Below are 25,046 nucleotides of genomic sequence, written 5' to 3' on the forward strand. Positions count from 1 at the left end.
GGAAACTCTATAAGAATGCAAAATAAATGACAATAAAGGGAAATATACAATTATTGGGTATGTCTGTACTTTGACTCATCAAAAATAATAAAAGGGTCATGTCTGGGACAAATGAAAACTATATGATTATTTACCCAAATTATCTATATAATTGCTAAACGTGAAAAATGATATTTCATCGCGCGCTCAGGCTTGTTAGTAGGCCTATATGTACTCTGACATACAGGATGTTTAGGAAGCTGATATACTCGGGGAGGGGGGGGGGGACATTTATCAAATTTATCTTGACACGAATCATCGAAAATCATGTGCTCTTGATATTTTGCGTTGTACTATGCTTATACAAAATACTTTTGACGCGTATATTATTCTCTATTACTTCTGGGTTGTCAAACAAGTATCTCACTCACCCAACAAACCTCATGTACCCGATCAGCTGAATAAACTCTCCCAGCCCCCGGTCTATAAGTTCTATCATGTTTCCTCATACAGGCTGATATAATGATTTCCCCTTCCTTTGTTCTTACATGTATATAATTATCCCTGTACAAAAATTATATTCCTATACAAAAATTCTATTCAAGATTATTACATTCAGATTATAACATATCAGGCTCGAAAAGCGGAGCTTGTAGAGTGCAGCCTCCTAATCCCCTTTTAACATGTTTACTAATGTTGAATACATTATCTCTTAACAGTTTAGTCAAAGTGAAACTTTAAAACTGATCTAGAAGGTATCCTGAAATAGACATATTTAACACTGGTTTTATTTTATTTTTGTGGAAAATGTGAAAAACGAACATAAAATGGTTCTACTTACCTACTTCGATCTACCTATATTCGTAAATACAAGATATAGATATAAAGTTGAAATCAAAACAATATTGTAATATGGTATAGTCTCACTGTCGATATTCTTGGTCTACATAATTCACAATGACGATGCACTGAATAGTGTGAAAGTTATTTACAAATTCGAGTGATCAGACTGTTTTAATAGTGAGTGGGAATTCCCAACCAGATATCCCTTTGACTTTGGACTTTTAAAGTTTTAATGACAATGATAAGTGTGACCTTGTAGAGGTTGGATTGAATCCAGGCGGGTTGGGGAAAAAGAAGAAGCTCCCCCTACCCTCCCCCCCTCAAAAGGGGGGGGGGTGGTACAACACATGTCCTAATAACTTCCTCCCCCGGAAGTATTGTATTCCGTGGAATGAACTCGACTTTACCCACTCCCCCCGCCAAAAAAAAAAAAAAAAAAAAATGATAATGAATAAACTAAGTCAATAAATATATACAAGAAATGTATAAATAATCATGATGATTAATTGTTGTTGGAGTTTCTATTTGTCTTCATTTGATGCACTTTCTTCACAAAAAAGCAGAGATCACAATGACAAACTGGAATGAAGGGGAATTTCATAGTCCTTAATAGAATGAAAAAGCACATCAATTTTTGTTCTCATAGAGACTTAAAGTGAAATGATCTGCGTATGACGAAGTTTACTATGAATAATGAGAATAATAATAATAATTAGATTTATATATCGCTTTTTCCAGAGAATACTTTTATAAGTTTTTTCTCTGATATTTGTTTGTTAAACTCATCTGGTAGTGGTACGATGCAGTCTTAGAATATTATTTCATGATGTGCATAATGTATACTAGTTTAAGAAATTTATTTGAATTATTATTTACAATTGTTACTTTGTAAACAGCATTGTATGAAATTTGATTTGAGAGAAAAAACAATAAAACATCTTTAAAAAAAAAAATACGAAGCGCTATTAAAGAGTTTAGTCCACCATAGGAAAATGTTGATTTGAATAAACAGAGAAAAATAAAACTAGCATAACCCTGAAAATTTCATCAAAATCGAATGTAAAATAAGAAAGGTATATGAAATTTTAAAGTTTCGCTTATTTTTCACAAAACAGTGATATGCACAACTCATTGACATGCAAATGAGACAGTCGATGATGTCCCTCACTCACTATTTTTTTTTTTTTATTGTTTGACTTACACAATATTTCATTTATTTTTATAAATTTGACAATAGGAACCAACTTGACTGAACTATTTAGTATTAAACAATGCTAATTCCACATGTTCAGGGAGGAATTAATCGTTGTTTCACTTGACAATGAAGAGAAAATTATATTATTTCATATTCCATATAATAAAATATAAAAGAAATAGGGAGTGGATGGCGTCATCAGTTTCCTCATTTTCATAATGACCAGGATGTGCACATAACTTTGTTGTGAAATTAAGCGAAACTTTAAAATGTCATAACTTTCTTTTTTATATCCGATTTTGATTAAATTTTCAATGTTATGCTTATTGGATTTTCTCTCTTTATTCACATTAATTTTATGTTGGGGTGGACTTGTCCTTTAATGGCATAAGACAGGTTAAGGTTTATAGTTATACAGGTGTGTTTTAAGATTTTTTTAAGAGGTCGAGAGAAGAGATGTTTCGGAGAGATGGTGGGAGTTTGTTCCATAGACGGGGGGGGGGGAGGGGGGGGGGGGACAAGAGATTGGGCATAAATATGGGATATTGCACTGTATGAATAACATTTTTGTTTCACTCTATATCACTTCCGCTTCAAGAAAGTATTTCATGAACTCATTTATCAATAATTGTTACTGAAGGTTGTTATAAGCTACTGAAATACTTCTATCTGATTGGCTGAGAGTAATTCTGTTTAGTGAAATATGGCTGACAAGATATCAAATGCAATGACACTAGATTTTATATTTGATCAGGGATGCAGTACAAATTTCCAAATTTCTTTTGCTTCTATCTGAAATTAAGGATGACCTTGTTGTGCAATAATGACATAGCATCCACGTATAAGTATGTTAATCAAATTATTATCGTGTGAAATGGCCATAACATGGATGTGTTGCTCTTGAAAGTTTTATTCTCTAGACGATCCAACTCTAGATTCTCTCTATCCATTTTAATCAATACATATCTTATCATGAATAATGTTACAGTCACACTGGCCAAAACTAATTCCAGGGCCCCGTAACACAAAGATTGATTCTGAATTATTCCCTAATTCGACTCTCAATCGTGAATAAATCATTTTCAGTCACGCCTCACTTTCCTTTACCATAACCAGTGTAACAACATCAACACCTGAAATAGAAAACATTTATATACTTTTATATATTTATAAACATTTATATACAACTGGGCGTTGTGGCGTGCGCCTGTAATCCAAGCTATGTGGGGAAGTTACACATTGATGCAGAGGTTCGAGGTTCGAGCCCCGGTCACGTCTTTCGGATGGTGACGTTAAAGGTCGGTCCCAGACGTAAATAATCACATCTGATTGATACACGTCTGAAAACTCAAATACACACTTTACAAAAAACATACCTGTTTCGAGGGGAGCACCAATCTTCGACGGCAAGACAAGCTAAACATATAGCTCCCCCTCTCAATCAAAGAACGGGTAAACAAGAAAATGAGTTACACAACGCAATCATTTCAATTTAACCAACAATCTCATCGAACACCTACAATCAATCTTTAACAAAGTTATACGTATAATCATACTGAGGCTAATTTACCCGGTGTATAAATGATTCTAAAGCCCCAAATTCATAGAAACTGAAAGACGATCCTTCATATTGTCTTTAATATATCCATCCTTAGCAGTCTCCGACCTCCACCTACCATGTTTCTTAAACAACCTGTCTGGAACACCAAAGTTCGCTGCTGCAGTGGCTCCGCCACTTTGGAGGCTATGCATGCCAAAACTATTTGGATTCAACCCTTTTCGCCAACGCCTCTCTCAATAATTCTAAACATCTAGTATAAGACAACTTTCCATGTCTTAACTTGTAACTATTACTGGATTTACAGTAATTTAGAGGCCTAAAAAAAAATTCTTCATCAGAGGCATCGTTAAGCCCCGCTGCAATCAAATATTTTCTCAAAGCTAATACTGGGCATGTGGGAGAATTTGTAGCACCTATAAGAACCCATGCTCACTGCCTGTAAATGTCGGTTTTACTTTTCATGATGAAAATATTCACGAGACAAATACAAGTCTAAATCACATCTACGAATATGTATCATTTCATCAAATCGTAGAATGCCTGCGTAGGAAATCAAAATCATAGCACATAATCGAATATCTAATAGACTAGTTGAAGACCCATACTTCTCAACAACTGCTTTCAAAATGTATGGAGTCATAACTTCTTTCTTAACGATCGGTTTGTTTAGTAATTTCTTTAAACCTTGTAAAACAATATGTATGAACTTGCGATAACAGGGATTAACATTTATCCTTGGCTTGCAGTCAAAATGCCACTTAAAGTTGAATTAAGAAGGGGGTGAGTTTCCATAAATATAGGTTCTACATACAATATATAGTATATATAAGTTGTTCAAACACATAGCATGTCACAATAATCCTCTGCCTTCTCGATATTTTGCTTTGAAAGTCTATGAAATTAGCCACCTGTCAGAGCCCGAGAGACGAGTGTACAGAAAAGTCACTCGGAGTGTGACGTCACCGGGGGGAATTTAGTATAGGAGGTGCCTGAATGTCATACAGAAATGCTATGCAGAGAGAGAAAGATATTTTACAATTTTTTTTCAAAGCAACTCAAATCAAACAAATAGGACTGATATGTACAAATCTTTACTTTCCCTGTATAAAAAACAGTATGAATAACCACCATGAACTCTTCAATCATGATGTAAGATAGCAAACAGTGAGTTATTGAATGATATTTTCACTATTTCTCATTTATTTTATCACGATGTTCAATCAAGTGAGTAGCTGGAAAGTAATTCCGGCGGCTAGCTCAGCGCGCGCTGAACGCATAATACTAGTACACACGACACCCAGGCATTGAGTGTACTGTTATGGTCTGGTATGTCGACTTAGTTCATAATGGCCGTGCAGCGATCCCCTGGCGTTTTTTCTTCTTTTCTTTTGTCTTTGACTCCACTTTTATATCCTCTGGATCATTTGCACTCATAGCTCATTCCACAGAACAATCTTGAACCAAACGTATAGTATTTTTTCTCGGCCTTCTGGGTTGTTTTCTATATTTAATTACGCTAGGGGTCACCGTCACACATACAAACGCAAGTGAGTTGAAGACAGAAAGATATATAGTAATTAGTATACATCTCTATGGTTGAAGACAACAAGAACGGTACGGTAGCTCGACAGCTAGCTGCGCCGGAGCGGGCGGCCGGTCGGCACAAAGCAATTCCGCAACCAACTGTGTTTTTTTGCAAGAGCCGCGTCACACGCGGATAAATATGTCATAATAACACGTCTGCTACGTTATCGACTGGTGAGAAGATCTCGATCAAATTTCATATTATTCACCTTGAAAGTATTCCTTTAGGGTCTATGGTATCATTCTGAGGGAATTCACATATTTGGAATAATAGTACGGCCACAAATATTTTAATCATTTCCTCTTTGCAAGTTCTATGGCTCGCAGATACAACTTCAACTGCAGTTATTCCATATGAAGGAGTACGTGCATAGTACACAAAACGGCACTGCCTTGTTTACAACACCGGGACCGAATACCCCCCGGTGACGTCACACTCAAAGAACACCCGTCTCGGTAGGCATTGCAGGAGCGAACTCAGGGAAAATGGGTAGGGATAAATCGTTCAAATTCACTATTTTGAAAAAAGAAAATGGGGGGTCGAATCACCTATTAGTGTTTGGGGGGTTGTAAGGTTGCTATTAATGTAAATATCTCAATATTTGGAATCGTCTTCTTTAATAATTCAACTTTAATGGCGTAAAAAGCCGACTCTATCCTAGAATAAGGAGCTTCTCTTTGATACAAATGAATAAGATAGCGACTAATATCTTCTGGTTCTGCTGTGTCAGAATTTACCTTATTTTGCTTACACCAATCTCTCCAGGTAATCAACGCTCTGTTGTATTTACTCATAGTGTTATCAGCTCTCGAAGCTGTCAAGAACTTTGTCAAAGTTACATTATATCATATCCTTCATGTAGAGAATTTCTGGATTTAAGAAAAATTAAACAAAAATTAAGCTTGTACATATTTATCTCAATACAATATATTCAATTTGTGATAAATTCTCATGTTCAGTCATTCTTATCACTAATACGTTTTACAGCCATGACAGCAAAATTTAATAATAGCTATGTAGCTATCCTCAAACCAGGTGGTTTTATATTTTCACTAAAATTTCAGTATGAAATTCATTAGATCACAATTCCATATCAGAATTCGTTCCAATCGTCTTGAAGGCTTAGCAAAACAATAGCTTTGGAATTCATTTCCTTTGCGAAAATATTTTTATTTTTGCTTTAGAAACAGTCACAAAAACTTTCTGAAACACTTTATTCTCAAGAATTCTGTAATTTTGAGACTTTGAATATTTACAATCATCACCAATTTCTTCATTCTGAGCTCTGCCGCCAGTAAATTATAACTAATTTGAGAATGAAATCTCATATCAATACCTTATCAACCTTTACTATGATTATCCTTTTACATAATCACAGCGTTCTCCAATTTCCATCATCACTTCTTTGCTCTGCAGCATAAGTGGATCCTAGCTATGCAGCTATCTGTCATGCGGCCGTGTAAAAATTACATATTGCATTCAAACAGTATGATTTTGAATTAACCTCCATCAAATGGATTTATTACATACCAACATTCATGCCAACCATCTCTCACAAACCGTTAAGGCGTAGACATAAGACTGGGCTTTGGAATTTCTTTGTCCCAAAATGATATTTTTTTTCTGCCTTGAACGAAAATTCCTTGAGGATTATCAATTTTGAAGTATTCAGAGATTAAGGAACGAAAATCACTTTGTTCAGAGAAAAGAATCGGCCAGAAGGGTGCTGACGGTCAATATGGAACAACCAAAGTCCCCCTAGCAGAACAAACCTTCAGATGCTTAAGTACTTGTCCTATACATTCGATAGGTGGAACCAACCAATTATTCTCGCCCGACCAATCACATGAGAAGGAATCAACATGATCTGTTAGGGGGCACCAATATTTAGAATTGAACTTCTTAATTTTGAAATTAAAATCGTCCGCAAATCTGTCTACAGTGTGAGGGCCCCAGAATTTCTCCAAAAATCCGAAAAATTCATCTGACACACCCCAATCATCAAAATCTATGATGCGACTTAGTGCATCTGCAAAACGGTTCTCCTCTCTGGGAACCCAATGAACGTGAAGACTAATGTGGTTTCTTTTACACAACTCAAAGATGTGTAAACTCATCTCATGCAATTCTGCAATCATACTTCCTTTATTTACAATCGATTCTACTCCTTGATTACCACAGAGGATCTTAACAGTTTTATGTCTCAAGTGAGATGCAAATGTTTGAAATGCCATACTTACTGACTTGAGTTCTCTCCAAGTGGAGCTTTTAACCATTTCAAACTCAGTCCAATTTCTTACCATTTTCATGCCTGCGCATTCAGAAACGCAGGCCCCGCAACCTGATTGACTCGCTTCAGAATAGATGATTGTCTGTGGAACAGTGATCTTAATGTTAAGAATATCTAAATTCTTCTTCCGTGATGCATAAATCTGGTTTTCAACTGAGTAACTGTGCCAAACACTGGATATAGTGAATTGATCTTTCCAGCTATAACTGCGATCTTTCGCGCTGAAACCTCAGGCAATTCTGCTTGAAATGAATTTAAACATAACTCAATATCCTTTATCCTTTTTTCAGTAATCTTTATACAAGATACTCTACTGTCCCATGTTAATCCTAACCAATCCAAAGACTGGACAGGAGTCCATTGAGATTTCTCAACACTTGGTACCAAACCTGCTTCAAGTAAGTCCCTTTTCACTGTCTTGGCCATAGTATCACATGAATCAAATGAAGGTGCACGACCCCATTCATCATCTAAATACAAAACAATAAAAATCCCATTTCTACGCCAGTAATTAACAATAGGCTTGAGGCATTTAGTGAAAACATAAGGAGCAGTTGCCAACCCAAATGGCAAAACCTGAAAAGAGAAAACCCTAGTGCCACTTCCAAAATCCCAACTAAAGCCTAAGAATATTTCATGTTCTTGAAAGATCTCATAGTGATGATAACCTGATTTCAGGTCAAAGGAAATCATAAAATCTCCCTTTTTGAAATAAGACATTGCTACATTCCAATCTTTAAACTTAATTTTGTTCTTCCACAAGTGTTCGTTGACATAACGTAAATCAAGAATAAGCCTCTCTTTACCTGAGCTCTGAACTGATAGGGGGTTTACAACAAAAGGTGCATTAGTGGATTTAACAATCAAACCCTTTTTAAGTAAATCGTTAATGGCTTCAGGAACGAATTCTGGATATGTCAATGCGGACTTTGTTGGATATGTCAATGCGGATTATTTTTCATTTTTGTTTGAGGGGGTGTATGTAAAAACGGTTACTTGTAACCGTGCTCAATGACATCTATAACAAATTGAGGTGCATCAACTGATTTCCAAAATTGTAAGGATGCCTTCAATCTACCTTTCACAAAAGGTTCTGAATTTCCTTGTTCATACTCATAATAACTTCTCAAATAAAATTCTTCCTCATACCCTGCATATCCTGTCGAAGCAACACTGACGTTACTCGATGTTTCGCCGCAACCGCGACAAGACGCTGTTTCTGCGTGTATTACGTTAGAAGGACCCGCAGACGGACCATGAGTATTCAATATATTCCAGTTTGATTCATTAATTCATTAATTCATTCATTAATTCATTCATTCATTCATTCATTCATTCATTCATTCATTCATTCATTTATTCATTTTTCCAACAAATTTTACAATGCAATAATTACAATATATCAAACATAACATCAGACAATATAAATGACATAAATATTCAAATAAACCAAACATAAAAAATATACACATGATACAGAAGATATTTTCAATTTAATAATAATATGCAGGTTATGTTGGAAAAATGGAGTGGCCCACTAAAAGCAAAGCTTGTAAAGGGTGGACCACTCAAAAAGAAAAAAAGAAGTATAACGTATAACACTTAAATCTACATGGGCCAAAAAAGCAGCAATACAAAAAAGATAATTAAATAAAGATATTTAAAAAAATAATTATAAAGATATGAAAAAATAATTATAATAAATGAAATTAATATTTAAGGTGAGCAGAGACAAAAAAAAAGACATGAAGACACAACAAAGCAAAACAACAACAACAAAAGATAAGACACACAAAACAACAGCGTAAAAATAAACAAACGTTGCTGCACAAACTGCGAAAATCCGAAGAAGGGAGAAATGGAGAAAGAGAAAGGCAAAGAGAGAGGGAGAGAGAAAGAGAATGAGAGAAGTGTAGTCAATCCAACACAATCACCGAGGGTAACCTGTAAACAGGTAAACAATAAATAAATAAATAAATAAATTATAGAGCTACAGGAATCAATGTGAGGTTGTTACATCTCCCTGTTGAGGTTCTTTCTTTATTAAAGCTGGAATTAACCAAAAGAACATATATTTCGTAGCATATATATAGACTTCTTCATCAAGATAGAATTTTACTTAAATTATAAATTCCTTGATACACTTTTTGATCGTTTTCGTGTACCACACTTCATCGAGTATATAACAAAACTGACATTTACCTTGTTCAATTTGACTATGATAAAGGGATCCCTTAACTCTGTTGGCCATCTCTTAAGGATGAACCTTGGTTCCTGCCACCTGGGCAACCTATCCTCCAATGCCCTTGTTTACCACGGGCAAAACAGTAGTCGGTGGGTCTGGGGCCAATTGCATACCCACGCCACCTGCTTGTAGATGGGTTGGTGCCACTCCCAAGCGAAAATCTATTTCTTAAACCAAAGCCACGAAAAAAATTGTCAGAAGAAGTAGATGTAGAAGGACATTGAGAACTTCCAACATTCTTGGCCGATTTACCCTGAGCTTGCCTAATTCTCTTCATCTTCTGAGTCACTTGCTAGTTCGTCACTCAAGTATTCATCTACTGCGGTCCAACCTAAAAGATGAATACGATTACTATATCTTTATTATTTACTTAATTAATGTCCTATAATTAGGTAATAAAGTAATTCCGCCAAAAAACGAATAGCTTCAATTAAAAACATTATACCTACAGCCGATGATACAATTCACACGGATAATTCAGCAATAGGCCTAGCTCAGAAGACTGGCGTCGTTTGTTTGTTTGTTTGATTTTGTTTTAATATTCAGTCATCTTTATTACACTAACCTGCTTCAGATTTATCTGCTATTCTGATATGCTTCTTCCTTTTTGTAATATCTGCGATACCTTCTTTCAGCAAAGCAAGGGCTGTAACCTGCTTGCCTTCCTTTAGTAAGGCAACTCCCTTCTCCAACTTCTCCTGAAGATTCGAATTGAATTCGTATTGAACTTTATTACCTCTAAATCTGAAAGACAACTCAGACGCCCTTTTTAGTTGTTGAAGCTCCGTAGAAGCAGCTGAAAGCTTTTTCTCTTCCTCTTCCTTGACCTGGGCAATGGAAGAGTCAAAATATTCTTTAAACGAGCCAAATGCCTCCTTTATTGCATTGCTTACTAAGGATGGCGAAAGAACTCCAGATTGTTGAGTAGAATTTTCTGAACCTGCCTCTTGATTCGACATTATTTTATCAAATTTAACATCGAATCCATACGTAGAGTTATAACGACAAGGCCTATATACTTTAACACGTAGATAATAAGACATCCGTACTGTGCTGTGTCGAACTCGGTCAATGAATTCCGAATCGTTTAGGAATTCAGACACTCCTCACGCAAGCATTGTTATGCTAATCGGATACTTCTGCTAAGAAAAGAAAATGTATGATAGGCCACTTCATTTAACGATAACCTTTGTGTTATGGGCCCTGATCGACATAAGCGATAATGACAGATCATTGGTCGGTTTGTAATGGTTTAATTGGTGTGACGTGGATGCTTATATAGTTGATTATGTTTCGAATTGCGTTTCATAGCATATTGGCAGCTTGGCATTATGATAATCGCACTTTTGTTTTTTCATGGATATACCTTCATTCTGCTTTAATAATGTAAAATAGATGTCACTTCTGAAGAGCGTTTCATCAACATTAATGTTGTCATCTGACAGATTTCCTTGAAATTGATTGGCTTAGAAGTTCATGCGTCTGACTTTTACTTTGGTAACTGTCGGAAAACACACAATACTTTGTCGGTTCAAATATCCGACATCATTACAGCTCCCTATACGGTTTAGCTATCATATGCCGATGTACATAGTGAGTCAGAAAAAATGTTCCATCAGTTTGAAGTTGTCTTGTCTGAACTATGAGCATTTAATCCTTGATTAATTAACCCTTCCTAATATAGTTATTTCCCTACATTTATTTTGGTACCATTTCATATGGATCTTTGCATACACGGATAACGAGACGATCTCCAGAAGGTCGTACGATCTCAGTTGCGCCAAGTTGCTGGGCGAAGAATGAAGGTGGTGAAAAGGGTAACTTTTGTGCAGGCAAAAAACCACCTACCCATCTTTATAATAATAACATAGGTATATTTACACCGGGAAGCCACTTCTGTTCTAAAAACTGCGGGCATTGCTATTATTATTACCCCGGCTTTAGCTAGGGTAATAATAATCATTCCACCCACAACCCCCCCCCCCCGCCTTGCACACATAACTCATCACCTCTCTCACATTCACCCCCACCCTCACCTCCTCCCACAAACACGCTTCATTAAAGCTTCATAAACACCTTATAAATCAGTGTTTACATTTCCCTATTCCCTTATCTCTTTGGTTATGTCTTTCTTTTTTCAACGATGGCCAATTTTCTTATTGGTTAACTTCAAAATGCCTTGCCTGATTTTGAAGCAGACTTATGTTTAGCCCTTCACAAGTGTGTATGTGGGTGGTGGTATGTGTGGGAGAGGGGTTGTGTTGTTCTGTGTGTGTGGGGCTGGGTGTGTAGGGGTGAGTGTGGTGGTACATGTGCATGGCCGTCCATTTGACCAAATGATCTTCGTTTTGGTAGTGGAAGCTGAAACCTTTTTTTTTCCTTGTCAAATTTAAACCAGCACCCTTGTATAAAAAAAAACTAGGTCCAAGAGACATCGGCAGCACTGCCTGACATCGTACACCCCCCCCCCCCCCAGCACCTCCCAGTGGAAAAAGCTGGAGACGATAATGCATGGGACCCGTCTGACAAAGGGACGGCCAGCAACGTGAACATCTAAAATGCAAATTTGTTCAGAAAATTTTATAGATAATTATAATGTATATACATGTATATTCAAACATTCATTGTTCTCTTGCAGATTCAATGTGATTCTCTTTCTTCACGGACATGACGGAGATTATGCAAATTTCCTGTAGATAAAATGGTATTGATGGATTTCCACACAGTAGAGATTAATTGGATCAATCGTAACTCTTTGTAAGACGGGACCCAGATGTGGGTGTGTGTGGAATGAAGGTTATGTGTCTTTCTGCATACACATATGTTACTTTTTCACTCTTTGTTTGATTCTAAGACCTTCTGCATGGAGATTGTCTCGGAGCCAGTCATGCATGCAAATATGGTACCAAAATATGCGATGAGAATAGCTCTGTCAGATCATATCAATAAATAAATGATCAAATCTTCATTCTTTAGACAAGACGACTTCAAAATGGTGAAACATTTTTTTCTGACTCACTCTGTATAATGCCCGCCATTTGCTCAGTATTTCCGCAAAAGTGACGTGCCATAGAGGTTTGTATACATGCTGCTATACCATTCAGTTTTATTTCTTGGTATCAGTCTATTTCTTGATGTCAAGAAATCATTTATTGTAGATTAATTACATTTATTTAATATCAAGAGTGTGTATCAACAGAAAAATATTAATTGTCATATACGAACGTCACAATACGCTGGATACAATTTAAGTTTTCCCTTTGTTTTTATAGTGTAATTTTGCATGATTTTTTTATTTCATTGTTTTCTGGTTTCGCTATGTACCGTGTGAACAAGATCTGTTCCACGTGAAGCATTTTTAAATCTGTAAATATAGACCTGGTTTATTCAATTTACTTTGTTTTATATATCATATACATATATATAAATGGACGTCATCGATATTTTCATAATGATCTACGTCTTATTGTGAATGTGTTGTTATGTACGTTTTCAGCTTGAAAGGATCAATACAGCATGAATTACATAATGCTATACCAATCATCCGATGTTCCTGATAAAATTGAAACTGTATTACAGATTATTAATTAACAGGAATATGAACAATAATACACATTCATTAAAACGGAAGTGTGCACATTTTCATTGTCGCGATCTTTCCCCAATCTGAATTCGAAATTAAAACAGTAAAGTAAAATAATTTTGCACCATAATGATGATGTACAGGGAACTAGCATTATGATGTTTAATTTTTTTTTACGTTTTTATCTTTATAAAAACCAAATAACGAGGTGGTGTCTAAATGGAAAATTATTCATGTGAAATATTTTAGTATCCCATTTCGATAAAGTATTATGGTCGACACTTCTTTCGTAATCACAACTTCATCAAAAAACGAAAGAAAGAAAGACTGTTTCAACGGTAGTTTGTTTATAACTAGTTTATTTCATCTGATTGATTAGTTGATCATATTCGCTAGGCATAACATAGGAAATAGAAGTATAAAATTTAAAATGTAAAAATAACTAGACATGATATGACATGAAAGCCGATATATAGCTTAATGCCATGGGGATCTTACGTATATGTCACGCAAAATATATTTGAAAAAAACAACACCAGGGTCCGGTAACACAAAGGTTAGCGATTGATCGTACGCTTGATTTTCACGATTGATTGTACATTGAATTCAATGTAATCAATCGTAGAAAAATGTACTACGATGATTGCTAAGCTTTTTTGTTCCGGGCCTCAGGACAGCTACAAAATACGTCTAACAAATATTGAACACTAAAGGATACAAGACAATCGGAGAAACTTATAAAAAACAAAAAGACGTGTAAAATGTGTGAAATCAAAGCATAATTCAACATATAACATAATATTTACAGACGATATTCTAAAAATAACAAAAAATGATAAAAATTTCAAATTTACGATACACGTTTCTTACATTTATTTTTCATAACTTCATATGATATACAAGTATAAGGATATGAACTAAAACGAAATTACGGTAGTATGTTTGATGACGACATTTAATCGACTTATTATATTCGCCAGTCATAACATATCAAATACAAAAGAGTATAAATACACCTTGAAAGGATAGCCCATGAAATCCGATATGGCTTGATTTTAACGGAGTCTTCCCTAAGTAACTGAAAACAAGCCCAACAAATCTGAATGTAACACAAAAATACAGCTACTAACTACATCAAACACATATTGAGCACTAAAGTAACAGGAAAATCATAAAACATATCGAAAGGAGACAAAGACGTGTAAAGTGTTTGAAATTAACTCATATATACATGTACGCAATGGACAATATAATATTTACATGGCGTTGGTTATATATAGTTCTATAGCTCATAACTTCATATGATATGGTGGCACATTTATGATATCTGCGTTAAACTGAAATTAGTGTTGTACGTTTTTATGTACCAGTATATTTGATCAGATTGATTGACTGATTTTATTCACAGGAAAAACACAACAAATATAAGTTTAATATTTAAAGTGTAACATCACATTAACAGGAAAGCCCAAGAAAGTCGAACTGATGACGAGCAAAATTTACTTAAAAACACACAATAACAGCTACTATTCACTTCATCAATTAAATCTTGATCACTAAACTAATAAGACAATGGAAAAATTTATAGAAAAAGACAAAGACGCGTAAATGTGTAAAATCAAGACTTTACAAAAAAAAAAAAATAACATTTATAATTATAATGTGCGATGGTTACATACTTCGTAACTTTATATGATATATTCAATGATATATACACCAGTTTATTTTACATGTATCATATCGATTAATATATACAAATATAAGATCTAAAGTATAAAATACCTTGAAAGGATAGCTCATGAAAGCCGAGGTGTCATATTTCCATTTTGATCCTTACCTAAGTATGATGATAAGCTAAATATACTTAATAAAAACACTATATACAGCTACAAACTCCGCCAAGCAAGTCTTGCGCACTTACGTAACAAGAAAATCATGAAACCTTCACTCTTCATTGCAGGGATTTGAAATAAATCCAGACAGACTGTAGTTAAAGAGACCAGTCCTACAATTTCATTTTTTAACCACAAAGGATTCAAATTAAATCCTAGTAGATCTAAAACTAAATTAAATGTATAAATACTTAATCCAGAATTCGATCGGTCCCCAACTAAAGTCCATCTGGATTTCTTTAAAATCCCTGCAATTTAGAACGCATAGAAAAAAGAGAACGGTGCTTGTGTCACGTGTATAATCAAGAATTATATACATAGGCGGCGGAAGCGGGGGGACAGGTCTCCCCCCCCCCCCCTAAATTTGAGGTGGGGCCTATGATTATATACGCATCCGTCATTACTATTCACAGGGAAGATTACAAAAATAACAATCATAATAATACATGTTGGTTATCGAGTTTATAATTTTATATGATATATGTAACAAATCCAATTAATGCCTTTTTGCCAATAATTTCAAAAAAGAGCCTCAAATTTTCGACGACCCTTCGCCTTCTTCAGGAGTAAAAGGCAATGATCACATCAATCATAATCAAAATTTGATCATCACAAAACATACATTACTATGATTAATGTTATTTACGTGAAAGGATCACATTCTCAGCCAGTTATAACAACGTCTTTCTGAGGATGCTCCCTCTGATTTACTCATGAAGAAGGCGAAGGATCATCGAAAATTTTAGGCTTAAAAAACTATTTGCGAAGAAGCGTTGGCCGGATTTCTGTTGTTAAAACTTAAACCAATATGTGAAACAATACGATATATGTAAATATTATTATATTAAATTCCGCGTGTAGGATAAAGATGAAGAGACAAAAGAGACAGAGTACATCTTTGTAAGATAATGCATTAAGTTCCAACACTGTAAGTTTCGTATCCCCGAAGAAGACGCGAGGTTACGTCGAAAATTCGGAATATACATTGGAATAAATGTTCGTAAGAGCTTATAATGCATTGTCTCACTCGCCAAGATATTTTTAAAGTTAACTAGTGAAGTCTTTAATATGTTGAATAATTCAAAGTGTGATCGTTTTTAACCGATTTATCAATTTTAGTGAGGGAATTCGACAAAAGTGTAGACAATCAAAATACACAAGAAGTTTTTCTGAACATTTATCTTAAGTAAGGAAGTTCAACGAAATCAAACTACTTCTCGTGTCATGTCCATGGTAATTTTTGTATATACTTTGCATGTACAATGACCTACATTTGAATAGAAAAGTTTATTCTATGAAGTAGTCCAGGGGGGTGTAATACAAAATTGTTACGACCTCAGGTCGACGAAGACAAACTGTTTCAAGATAATTGCATGTTCTCAACATGGTTGTGCTCTTGGTTATGGTTGTGTCCTGTCCATTACAATATTCTAAACTTTTATGATCTACCTTACCTAGACTGTTTTCCCACGTCACTATTAGCTAAGCAATACCGAAGCCAATTCAAGTATACTAAATTCAAACCCATTAATTCTAGTTGATTCGTAATGCGGAAATTCGTTTAATATAAAATAAATTTGTATTTAACTGACCAAAACGAACTTCTTGACTTCAAAGATATAATCAAATAATTTGTATAAATCAGTTTTAGTATAACATTAAAAAGGGGAAAAGTCAGTGGAAATGACCCACCCACCCCTTCCTCAAGATATAGTGATACCGTAAAACTGAAAAGTGCATCAAGTTGATCCACTATTATCAGTGGAATATATAGAGTCTGTCCGGGGTGCAGAAAGCGATCTCGCCTGATCGGTATTGCTGGAGATAATACCAATTTCTTTTATGAGGCTTTGCAATCTTGTAATCATTAACAAGGTTTCGAATGGGTGTAAGCTCATTTGTATACTCGTCAATACTCACCAGTCCTTCATCATGCTTCACCTTGGCTACCAGAATGAGATTACCTTGAGATACAGAAGCACGAATGTAACTACCAGGTTTGGTCAATGTATGTTGTACAACACCTTCTTTGTCTATCAATCGTAAAGTATCCACTGTGTTAACGAGCAGAGAGTCATCGTAACTAGTGATTTGGCCAGGCGTATATCCTCTGCATGGTATCTCCCTGACTGCTTCCCCACCTTCTGCTGAAAATACAAGGATCTTATGGGCTTTCCTGTAGCTCACATAGATCAGATCATCACAACCAACAATGAGATTAGGAAACCCGCCTTCATCTATACCCATAGACTCAAACATTTCATTCAATTTTATGTATTCTGGTGTGTAGAGTGTGATATTGTTCGCATAATCGATCACAATACATCGACCGTCAGAGAGGAACCCTACTGCACGAATCACAACATCCTTGAGAACTGTCTGTTGGAATTCGCCGTCAGAAGAGAAGATGTTGATGCCACCTGTGCAGCACCCTACTGCCATCCTATCATCTGGAGTACTGATCATGGTATTCATGCTGTTCTTAGTAGGCAGTTCGACGTCCTTCGCAACTACGTTAACAATCTTACCGAGGTCTAGCTCGTCCTTTCGAACGTGCCTCTCAAAACCGACATTTTTCCCTTTCTTGCTTGATTTCCTGGGCTTCTCGTAGTCAGGATCCTCTTGATCAAAGGCCTCTCGTATCTCCTCACACAGAGTGTCGTGTGCAGCCAAAGTATCCATATCGAACGGTATTTTTGTTTTGTTGGTTACCATGTCAGCGATGGTCGTCAACTGATTGATGTACTTCTGAGCCGATGTCTTCATCTCTTCCAGTTCTTTCTCTACTCCTTCAGTCTTTTCCTTGACTTCTCCAAGCAGGATGTCTCTTCTCTCTGTCAGCTGTCGGACTGCATCATCGTACGCCTTGTTGATATCATCTATACACCATTTATTAGCATTGCCAACAAGTTTCATCTGTTCATCGATGAAAGCTAAGTACTTCTGGAAGCATGATTGCTTCTCACCTACCTTTGATTTTATGTCTTCGATGCTCTCCCGGTGTATGTTCTCATAAGCAGCTGCCTCCATGACCTGGTGCTTAACATCGTCTTTATGTTCCATGACAACACACCTGAAGCATGTGAATCTCCTACAGTTGGAACAGAAGCACTCCTCGTCTTCTTTCGGGTGTTTCCTGCATTTCCGGTATCTACGTATCGTCACCTTCCCTGATGAGATCTCACTCATCTCTATGACGTCATGATCAATGAAGTCACCCCATTGAGAGTGGGTGTTGAGGCATGTGGTGCAGAGATACTTGCCACAGTCTTGGCAGTAGACAGCAGCACTGGACTTGTCATCGGATTTACAACTCATGCAAATCTGTGGATGACACTTCATGTCCTCTATTAGATTCTTCAAAGCAAGATTTACCGGTATTTTGCTGACATCTTGGTCTGGGACCTGGGTTACAGCTCTACAGACGGGGCATCGGATCTGGTAATTACCATGGCACTCCAAGAGGTTGTCCAGGCAAGGTTTGCAGAAGGTGTGAGAACAAGACAGGATCTTGGGATCAGTGAAGGTAGAAAGACATACAGGACACTCCGTACTCTGGGAGATGACATTTTTTAATGTGTCAGCCATGATGGAAACTCTACTGCAAAATGAAAGACAATAAAGGAAAATATACAATTATTGGGTATGTCTGTACTTTGACTCACGCACATCAAAAATAATAAAAGGGTCATGTTTGGGACAAATGATAACTATATAATTATTTACCCACATTATCTATATAATTGTTAAACGTGAAAAATGATATTTTATCGCGCGCTCAAGCTTGTTAGTATGCCTATTTGTACTCTGACATACAGGATGTATAGGAAGCTTATATAAGACGGGTGTCGGGGAGGGGGGGGACATTTATCCAAATTATCTTGACACGAATCATCGAAAATCATGTGCTCTTGATATTTTGTGATGTACTATGCTTATACAAAATACTTTTGACGCGTATATCATTCTCTATTACTTCCGGGTTGACAAACAAGTATCTCACTCCCCAACAAACCTTATGTACCCGATCAGCTGAATAAACTCTCCCAGCCCCCGGTCTATAAGTTCTATCATGTTTCCTCATACAGACTGATATAATGATTTCCCCTTCCTTTGTTCTTACATGTATATAATTGAACAGAATTGAGGAAATTTCATTTCGTTTATTTCCATTTTGAACAATTACAGTTTGTTTTTTACATTTTGACATACAAATAAAAAACATATTTCAAGTATCCCTGTACAAAATCATATTCCTATACATTACATATCAGATTATTACATATCAGGCTGCTAAAAAGCGGAGCTTGTAGAGAGCAGCATGTTTTCTAATGTTGAATACATAATCTGTTAACATTTCAGTCAAAGTGAAACTTTAAAACTGATCTGGAAGGTATCCTGAAATAGACATATTTAACACTGGCTTTATTCTATTTTTGTGGAAAATGTGAAAAACGAACATAAAATGGTTCTACTTACCTTTGATCTACCTATATTCGTAAATGCAAGATATAGATATAAAGTTGAAATCAAAGCAATATTGTAATATGGTGTAGTCTCACTGTCGCTATTCTTGGTCTACATAATTCACAATGACGATGCACTGAATAGTGTGAAAGTTATTTACAAATTCGAGTGATCAGACTGTTTTTAGTGAGTGGGAATTCCCAACCAGATTTCCCTTTGACTTTGGACTTTTAAAGTTTTAATGACAATGATACGTGTGACCTTGTAGAGGTTGGATTGAATCCAGGCGGGTTGGGGAGAAAGAACAAACTCCCCCTACCCACCCCCCCCCCCAAAAAAAAAGGGGGGGGGGGTGGTACAACACATGTCGTAATAACTTCCTCCCCCGAAAGTATTGTATTCCGTGGAATGAACTCGACTTTGCCCACACCCCCTCCCCCCAAAAAAAAAAAAAAATTATAATAATGGAAAAAATAAATAAATAAATATATACAAAAAAATTACAAATAATCATGATGATTAATTGTTGTTGGAGTTTCTATTTGTCTTCACTTGATACACTTTCTTCACAAAAAAAGCAGAGGTCACAATGACAAACTGGAATGCATGATAATTTCATAGTCCTTAATGGAATGAAAAAGCACATCAATTTTTGTTCCCATAGAGGCTTAAAGTGAAATGATCTGCGTATGACGAAGTTTACTATGAATAATGATAATAATAATAATAATTGGATTTACATATCGCTTTTTCCAGAGGATACGAAGCGCTATTAAAGGTCAAGTCCACTACAGAAAAATGTTGATTTGAATAAACAGAGAAAAATCTAACTAGCATAACAATTAAAATTTCATCAAAATCGGATGTAAAATAAGAAAGGTATATGAAATTTTAAGGTTTCACTTATTTTTCACAAAACAGTGATATGCACAACTCATTGACATGCAAATGAGACAGTCGATGATGTCCCTCACTCACTATTTCTTTTGTTTTTTTATTGTTTGAATTACACAATATTTAATTGTTTACAAATTTGACAATAGGAACCAACTTGACTGAACTATATAGTATTAAACAATGCTAATTCCACATGTTCAGGGAGGAATTAATCGTTGTTTCACTTGACAATGAGGAGGAAATTACAATATTTCATATTCCAGTTAATAAGATATAAAAGAAATAGTGAGTGGATGACGTCATCAGTTTCCTCATTTGCATAATGACCAGGATGTGTATATAACTGTTTTGCGAAATTAAGCTAAACTTTAAAATGTCTTTACTTTCTTATTTTACATCCGATTTTGATGAAATTTTCAATGTTATGCTTGTTGGATTTTTCTCTTTTTATTCACATTAACTTGTCCTTTAATGGCATAAGACAGGCTAAGGTTTATAGTTATACAGGTGTGTTTTAAATTTTTTTTAAGAGGTCGAGAGAAGAGATGTTTCGGAGAGATGGTGGGAGTTTGTTCCATAGACGGGGGGGGGGGGCAAAAAAAAATCGGAAATAATTGAAGCCGACCTGGAGAGCATAAATATGGGATATTGCAATGTATGAATAACATTTTTGAATCACTCTATATCACTTCTGCTTCAAGAAATCATTTCATGAACTCATTTATCAATGATTGTTACTGAAAGTTGTTATAAGCTACCGAAATACTTCTATCTGATTGGCTGAGAGTGATTCTGCCAGTGAAATATGGCTGACAAGATATCAAAATGCAATGACAGTAGATTTTATATTTGATCAGGGATGCATGCAGTACAAAGGTGCCAACTCAACTTTGCAAGATCTCTGTTGGATTAAGGATGAACTTGCAATAATGCAATAATGTTAGAGCAGCCACGTATAAGTATGTTAATCAAATTATTATCGTGTGAAATGGCCATAACATGGATGTGTTGCTCTTGAAAGTTTTATTTTCTAGACGATCCAACTCTAGATTCTCTCTATCCATTTTAATCAATGCATATTTTAACATGAATAATATGTTACAGTCACACTGGCCAAAACTAATTCCAGGGCCCCGTAACACAAAGATTGATTCTGAATTATTCCCTTATTCGACTCTCAATCGTGAATAAATCATTTTCAGTCACGCCTCACCATCCTTAAGCACAACCAGTGTATCAACATCAACACCTGAAATAGAAAACATTTATATACTTTACAAAAAACATACCTTTTTCCGAGGGGAGCACCAAGCTTCGACGGCAAGACAAGCTAAACATGATAGCTCTCCCTCTCAGTCAATCAAAGAACGGGTAAACAAGAAAATGAGTTACACAACGCAATCATTTCAATTTAACCGATTTTAATGTATAATGAAAATAATACATGTTTCGTTCAACAATCTCATCGAACACCTAAAATCCATCTTTAACAAAGTTATACGTATACTCATACTGAGGCTAATTTACCCGGTGTAAAAATGATTCTAAAGCCCGAAACTCATAGAAACTGAAAGACGATCCTTCATATTGTCTTTAAAATATCCATCCGACCACCACCTACCATGTTTCTTAAACAACCTGTCTGAAACACCAAAGTTCGCTGCTGCTGTGGCTCCGCCACTTCGGAGGCTATGCATGCCAAAACTCTTTGGATTCAACCCTACTTTCACCAACGCCTCCCTCAATAATTCTAAACATATAGTATAAGACAACTTTCCATGTCTTAACTTGTAACTATTACTGGATTTACAGTAAATTAGAGGCCTAAACAGAAATTCTTCATCAGAGGCATCGTTAAGCCCCGCCGCAATCAAATATTTCCTGAAAGCTAATACTGGGCATGTGGGAGAATTTGTAGCACCTATAAGAACCCAAGCTCACTGCCTGTAAATATCGGTTTTACTTTTCATGATGAAAATATTCACGAGACAAATACAAGTCTAAATCACATCTACGAATATGTATCATTTCATCAAATCGTAGAAAGCCTGCGTAGGAAATCAAAATCATTGCACATAATCGAATATCTAATAGACTAGTTGAAGACCCATACTTCTCAACAACTGCTTTCAAAATGTCTTGAGTCATAACTTCTTTCTTAACGATCGGTTTGTTTAGTAATTTATTTAAACCTTCTAAAACAATATGTATGAACTTGCGATCAGAGGGATTAACATTTATCCTTGGCTTGCAGCCAAAATACCACTTAATTGCGTAAAAAGCCGACTCTATCCTAGAATGAATAAGATAGCGACTAATATCTTCTGGTTCTGCTGTGTCAGAATTTACCTTATTTTGCTTACACCAATCTCTCCAGGTAATCAACGCTCTGTTGTATTTACTCATAGTGTTATCAGCTCTCGAAGCTGTCAAGAACTTTTTCAAAGTTATATCATATCTTTCATGTAGAGAATTTCTGGATTTAAGAAAAATTAAACAAAAATTAAGCTTGTACATATTATCTCAATACAATATATTTAATTTTTGATAAATTCTCAAGTTCAGTCATTCTTATCAAATTCTCAGAATTTCATCACTTCCAGCCATGACAGCAAAATTGAATAATAGCTATGCAGCTATCCTCAAACCAGGTGGTTTTATATTTTCACTAAAATTTCAGTATGAAATTCATTAGATCACAATTCCATATCAGAATTCGTTCCAATCGTCTTGAAGGCTTAGCAAATTCATTTCCTTTGCGAAAATATTTTTATTTTTGCTTTAGAAACCCTCGCAAAAACTTTCTGAAACACTTTATTCTCAAGAATTCTGTAATTTTGAGACTTTGAATGTTTACAATCATCACCAATTTCTTCATTCTGAGCTCTGCCGCCAGTAAATTATAACTAATTTGAGAATGAAATCTCATATCAATTCCTTATCAACCTTTACTATGGTTATCCTTTTACATAATCACAACGTTCTCCAATTTCCATCACCACTTCTTTGCTCTGCAGCATAAGTGGATCTTAGCTATGCAGCTATCTGCCATGCGGCCGTGTAAAAATTACATGTTGCATTCCATCAGAATAATGTTGAATTAACCTCCATCAAATGGATTTATTACATACCAACATTCATGTCAACCATCTCTCACAAAACGTTAAGGCGTAGACATAAGACTGGGCTTTGGAATTTCTTTGTCCCAAAGTGGATTTTTTTTTATTCCTGCCTTGAATGAAAATTCCTTGAGGATTATCAATTTTGAAGTATTCAGAGGTTAAGGAACGAAAATCACTTTGTTCAGAGAAAATAATCGGCCAGAAGGGTGCTGAAGGCCAGAATGGAACAACCAAAGTCCCCCTAGCAGAACAAACCTTCAGATGCCTAAGTACTTGTCCTATACATTCGATATGTGGAACCAACCAATTATTCTCGCCCGACCAATCACATGAGAAGGAATCAACATGATCTGTTAGGGGGGCACCAATATTTAGAATTGAACTTCTTAATTTTGAAATTAAAATCGTCCGCAAATCTGTCTACAGTGTGAGGGCCCCAGAATTTGTCCAAAAATCCGAGAAATTCATCTGACACACCCCAATCATCAAAATCTATGATGCGACTTAGTACATCTGCAAAACGGTTCTCCTCTCTGGGAACCCAATGAACGTGAAGACTAATGTGGTTTCTTTGACACAACTCAAAGATGTGTAAACTCATCTCATGCAATTCTGATATCATACTTTATTTTCAATCAATTCTACTCCTTTATTACCATTGAGGACCTTGACAGTTTCATGTCTCAAGTGAGATGCAAATGTTTGAAGTGCCATCCTTACTGACTTGAGTTCTCTCCAAGTGGAGCTTTTAATCATTTCAAACTAAGTCGAATTTCTTACCATTTTCATGCCTGCGCATTCAGAAACCCAGGCCCCGCAGCCTGATTGACTCGCATCAGAATAGATGATTGTCTGTGGAACAGAATATGCAGAAACGATCTTAATGTTAAGAATATCTAAATTCTTCTTCCAGAAAAAACAATTCGGATATGAGATCATTATCACTACTGATCACATATACCTTATCCCAATGTACCCTCCGGATGATTTCGTGATGCATGAATCTGGTTTTCAATTGAGTAACTGTGCCAAACACTGGATATAGTGAATTGATCTTTCCAGCTATAACTGTGATCTTTCGCGCTGAAACCTCAGGCAATTCTGCTTGAAATGAATTTAAACATAACTAAATATCCTTTATCCTTCTTTCTGTAATCTTTATACAAGCTACTCTACTGTCCCATGTTAATCCTAACCAATCCAAAGACTGGACAGGAGTCCATTGAGATTTTTCAACATTTGGTACCAAACCTGCTTCAAGTATTAAGTCCCTTTTCACTGTCTTGGCCATAGTATCACATGAATCAAATGAAGGTGCACGACCCCATTCATCATCTAAATACAAAACAATAAAAATCCCATTTCTACGCTAGTAATTAACAATAGG

General features: G+C 35.7%; 1 protein-coding gene across 1 annotated transcript; it reads right to left on the reverse strand.

The window, feature by feature from the left end:
- Positions 1-16,917: 16,917 nt before the first annotated feature.
- On the reverse strand, positions 16,918-18,931 carry LOC135156672 (tripartite motif-containing protein 2-like). Its single transcript, XM_064109613.1, has one exon. It carries the CDS (start codon positions 18,759-18,761, stop codon positions 16,932-16,934), a length of 1,830 nt encoding a protein of 609 aa, XP_063965683.1. The 5' UTR covers positions 18,762-18,931; the 3' UTR covers positions 16,918-16,931.
- Positions 18,932-25,046: the final 6,115 nt, after the last annotated feature.

The sequence above is a fragment of the Lytechinus pictus genome, chromosome 14 (assembly GCF_037042905.1).
Source record: "Lytechinus pictus isolate F3 Inbred chromosome 14, Lp3.0, whole genome shotgun sequence".
Lineage (NCBI taxonomy): Eukaryota > Metazoa > Echinodermata > Echinoidea > Temnopleuroida > Toxopneustidae > Lytechinus > Lytechinus pictus.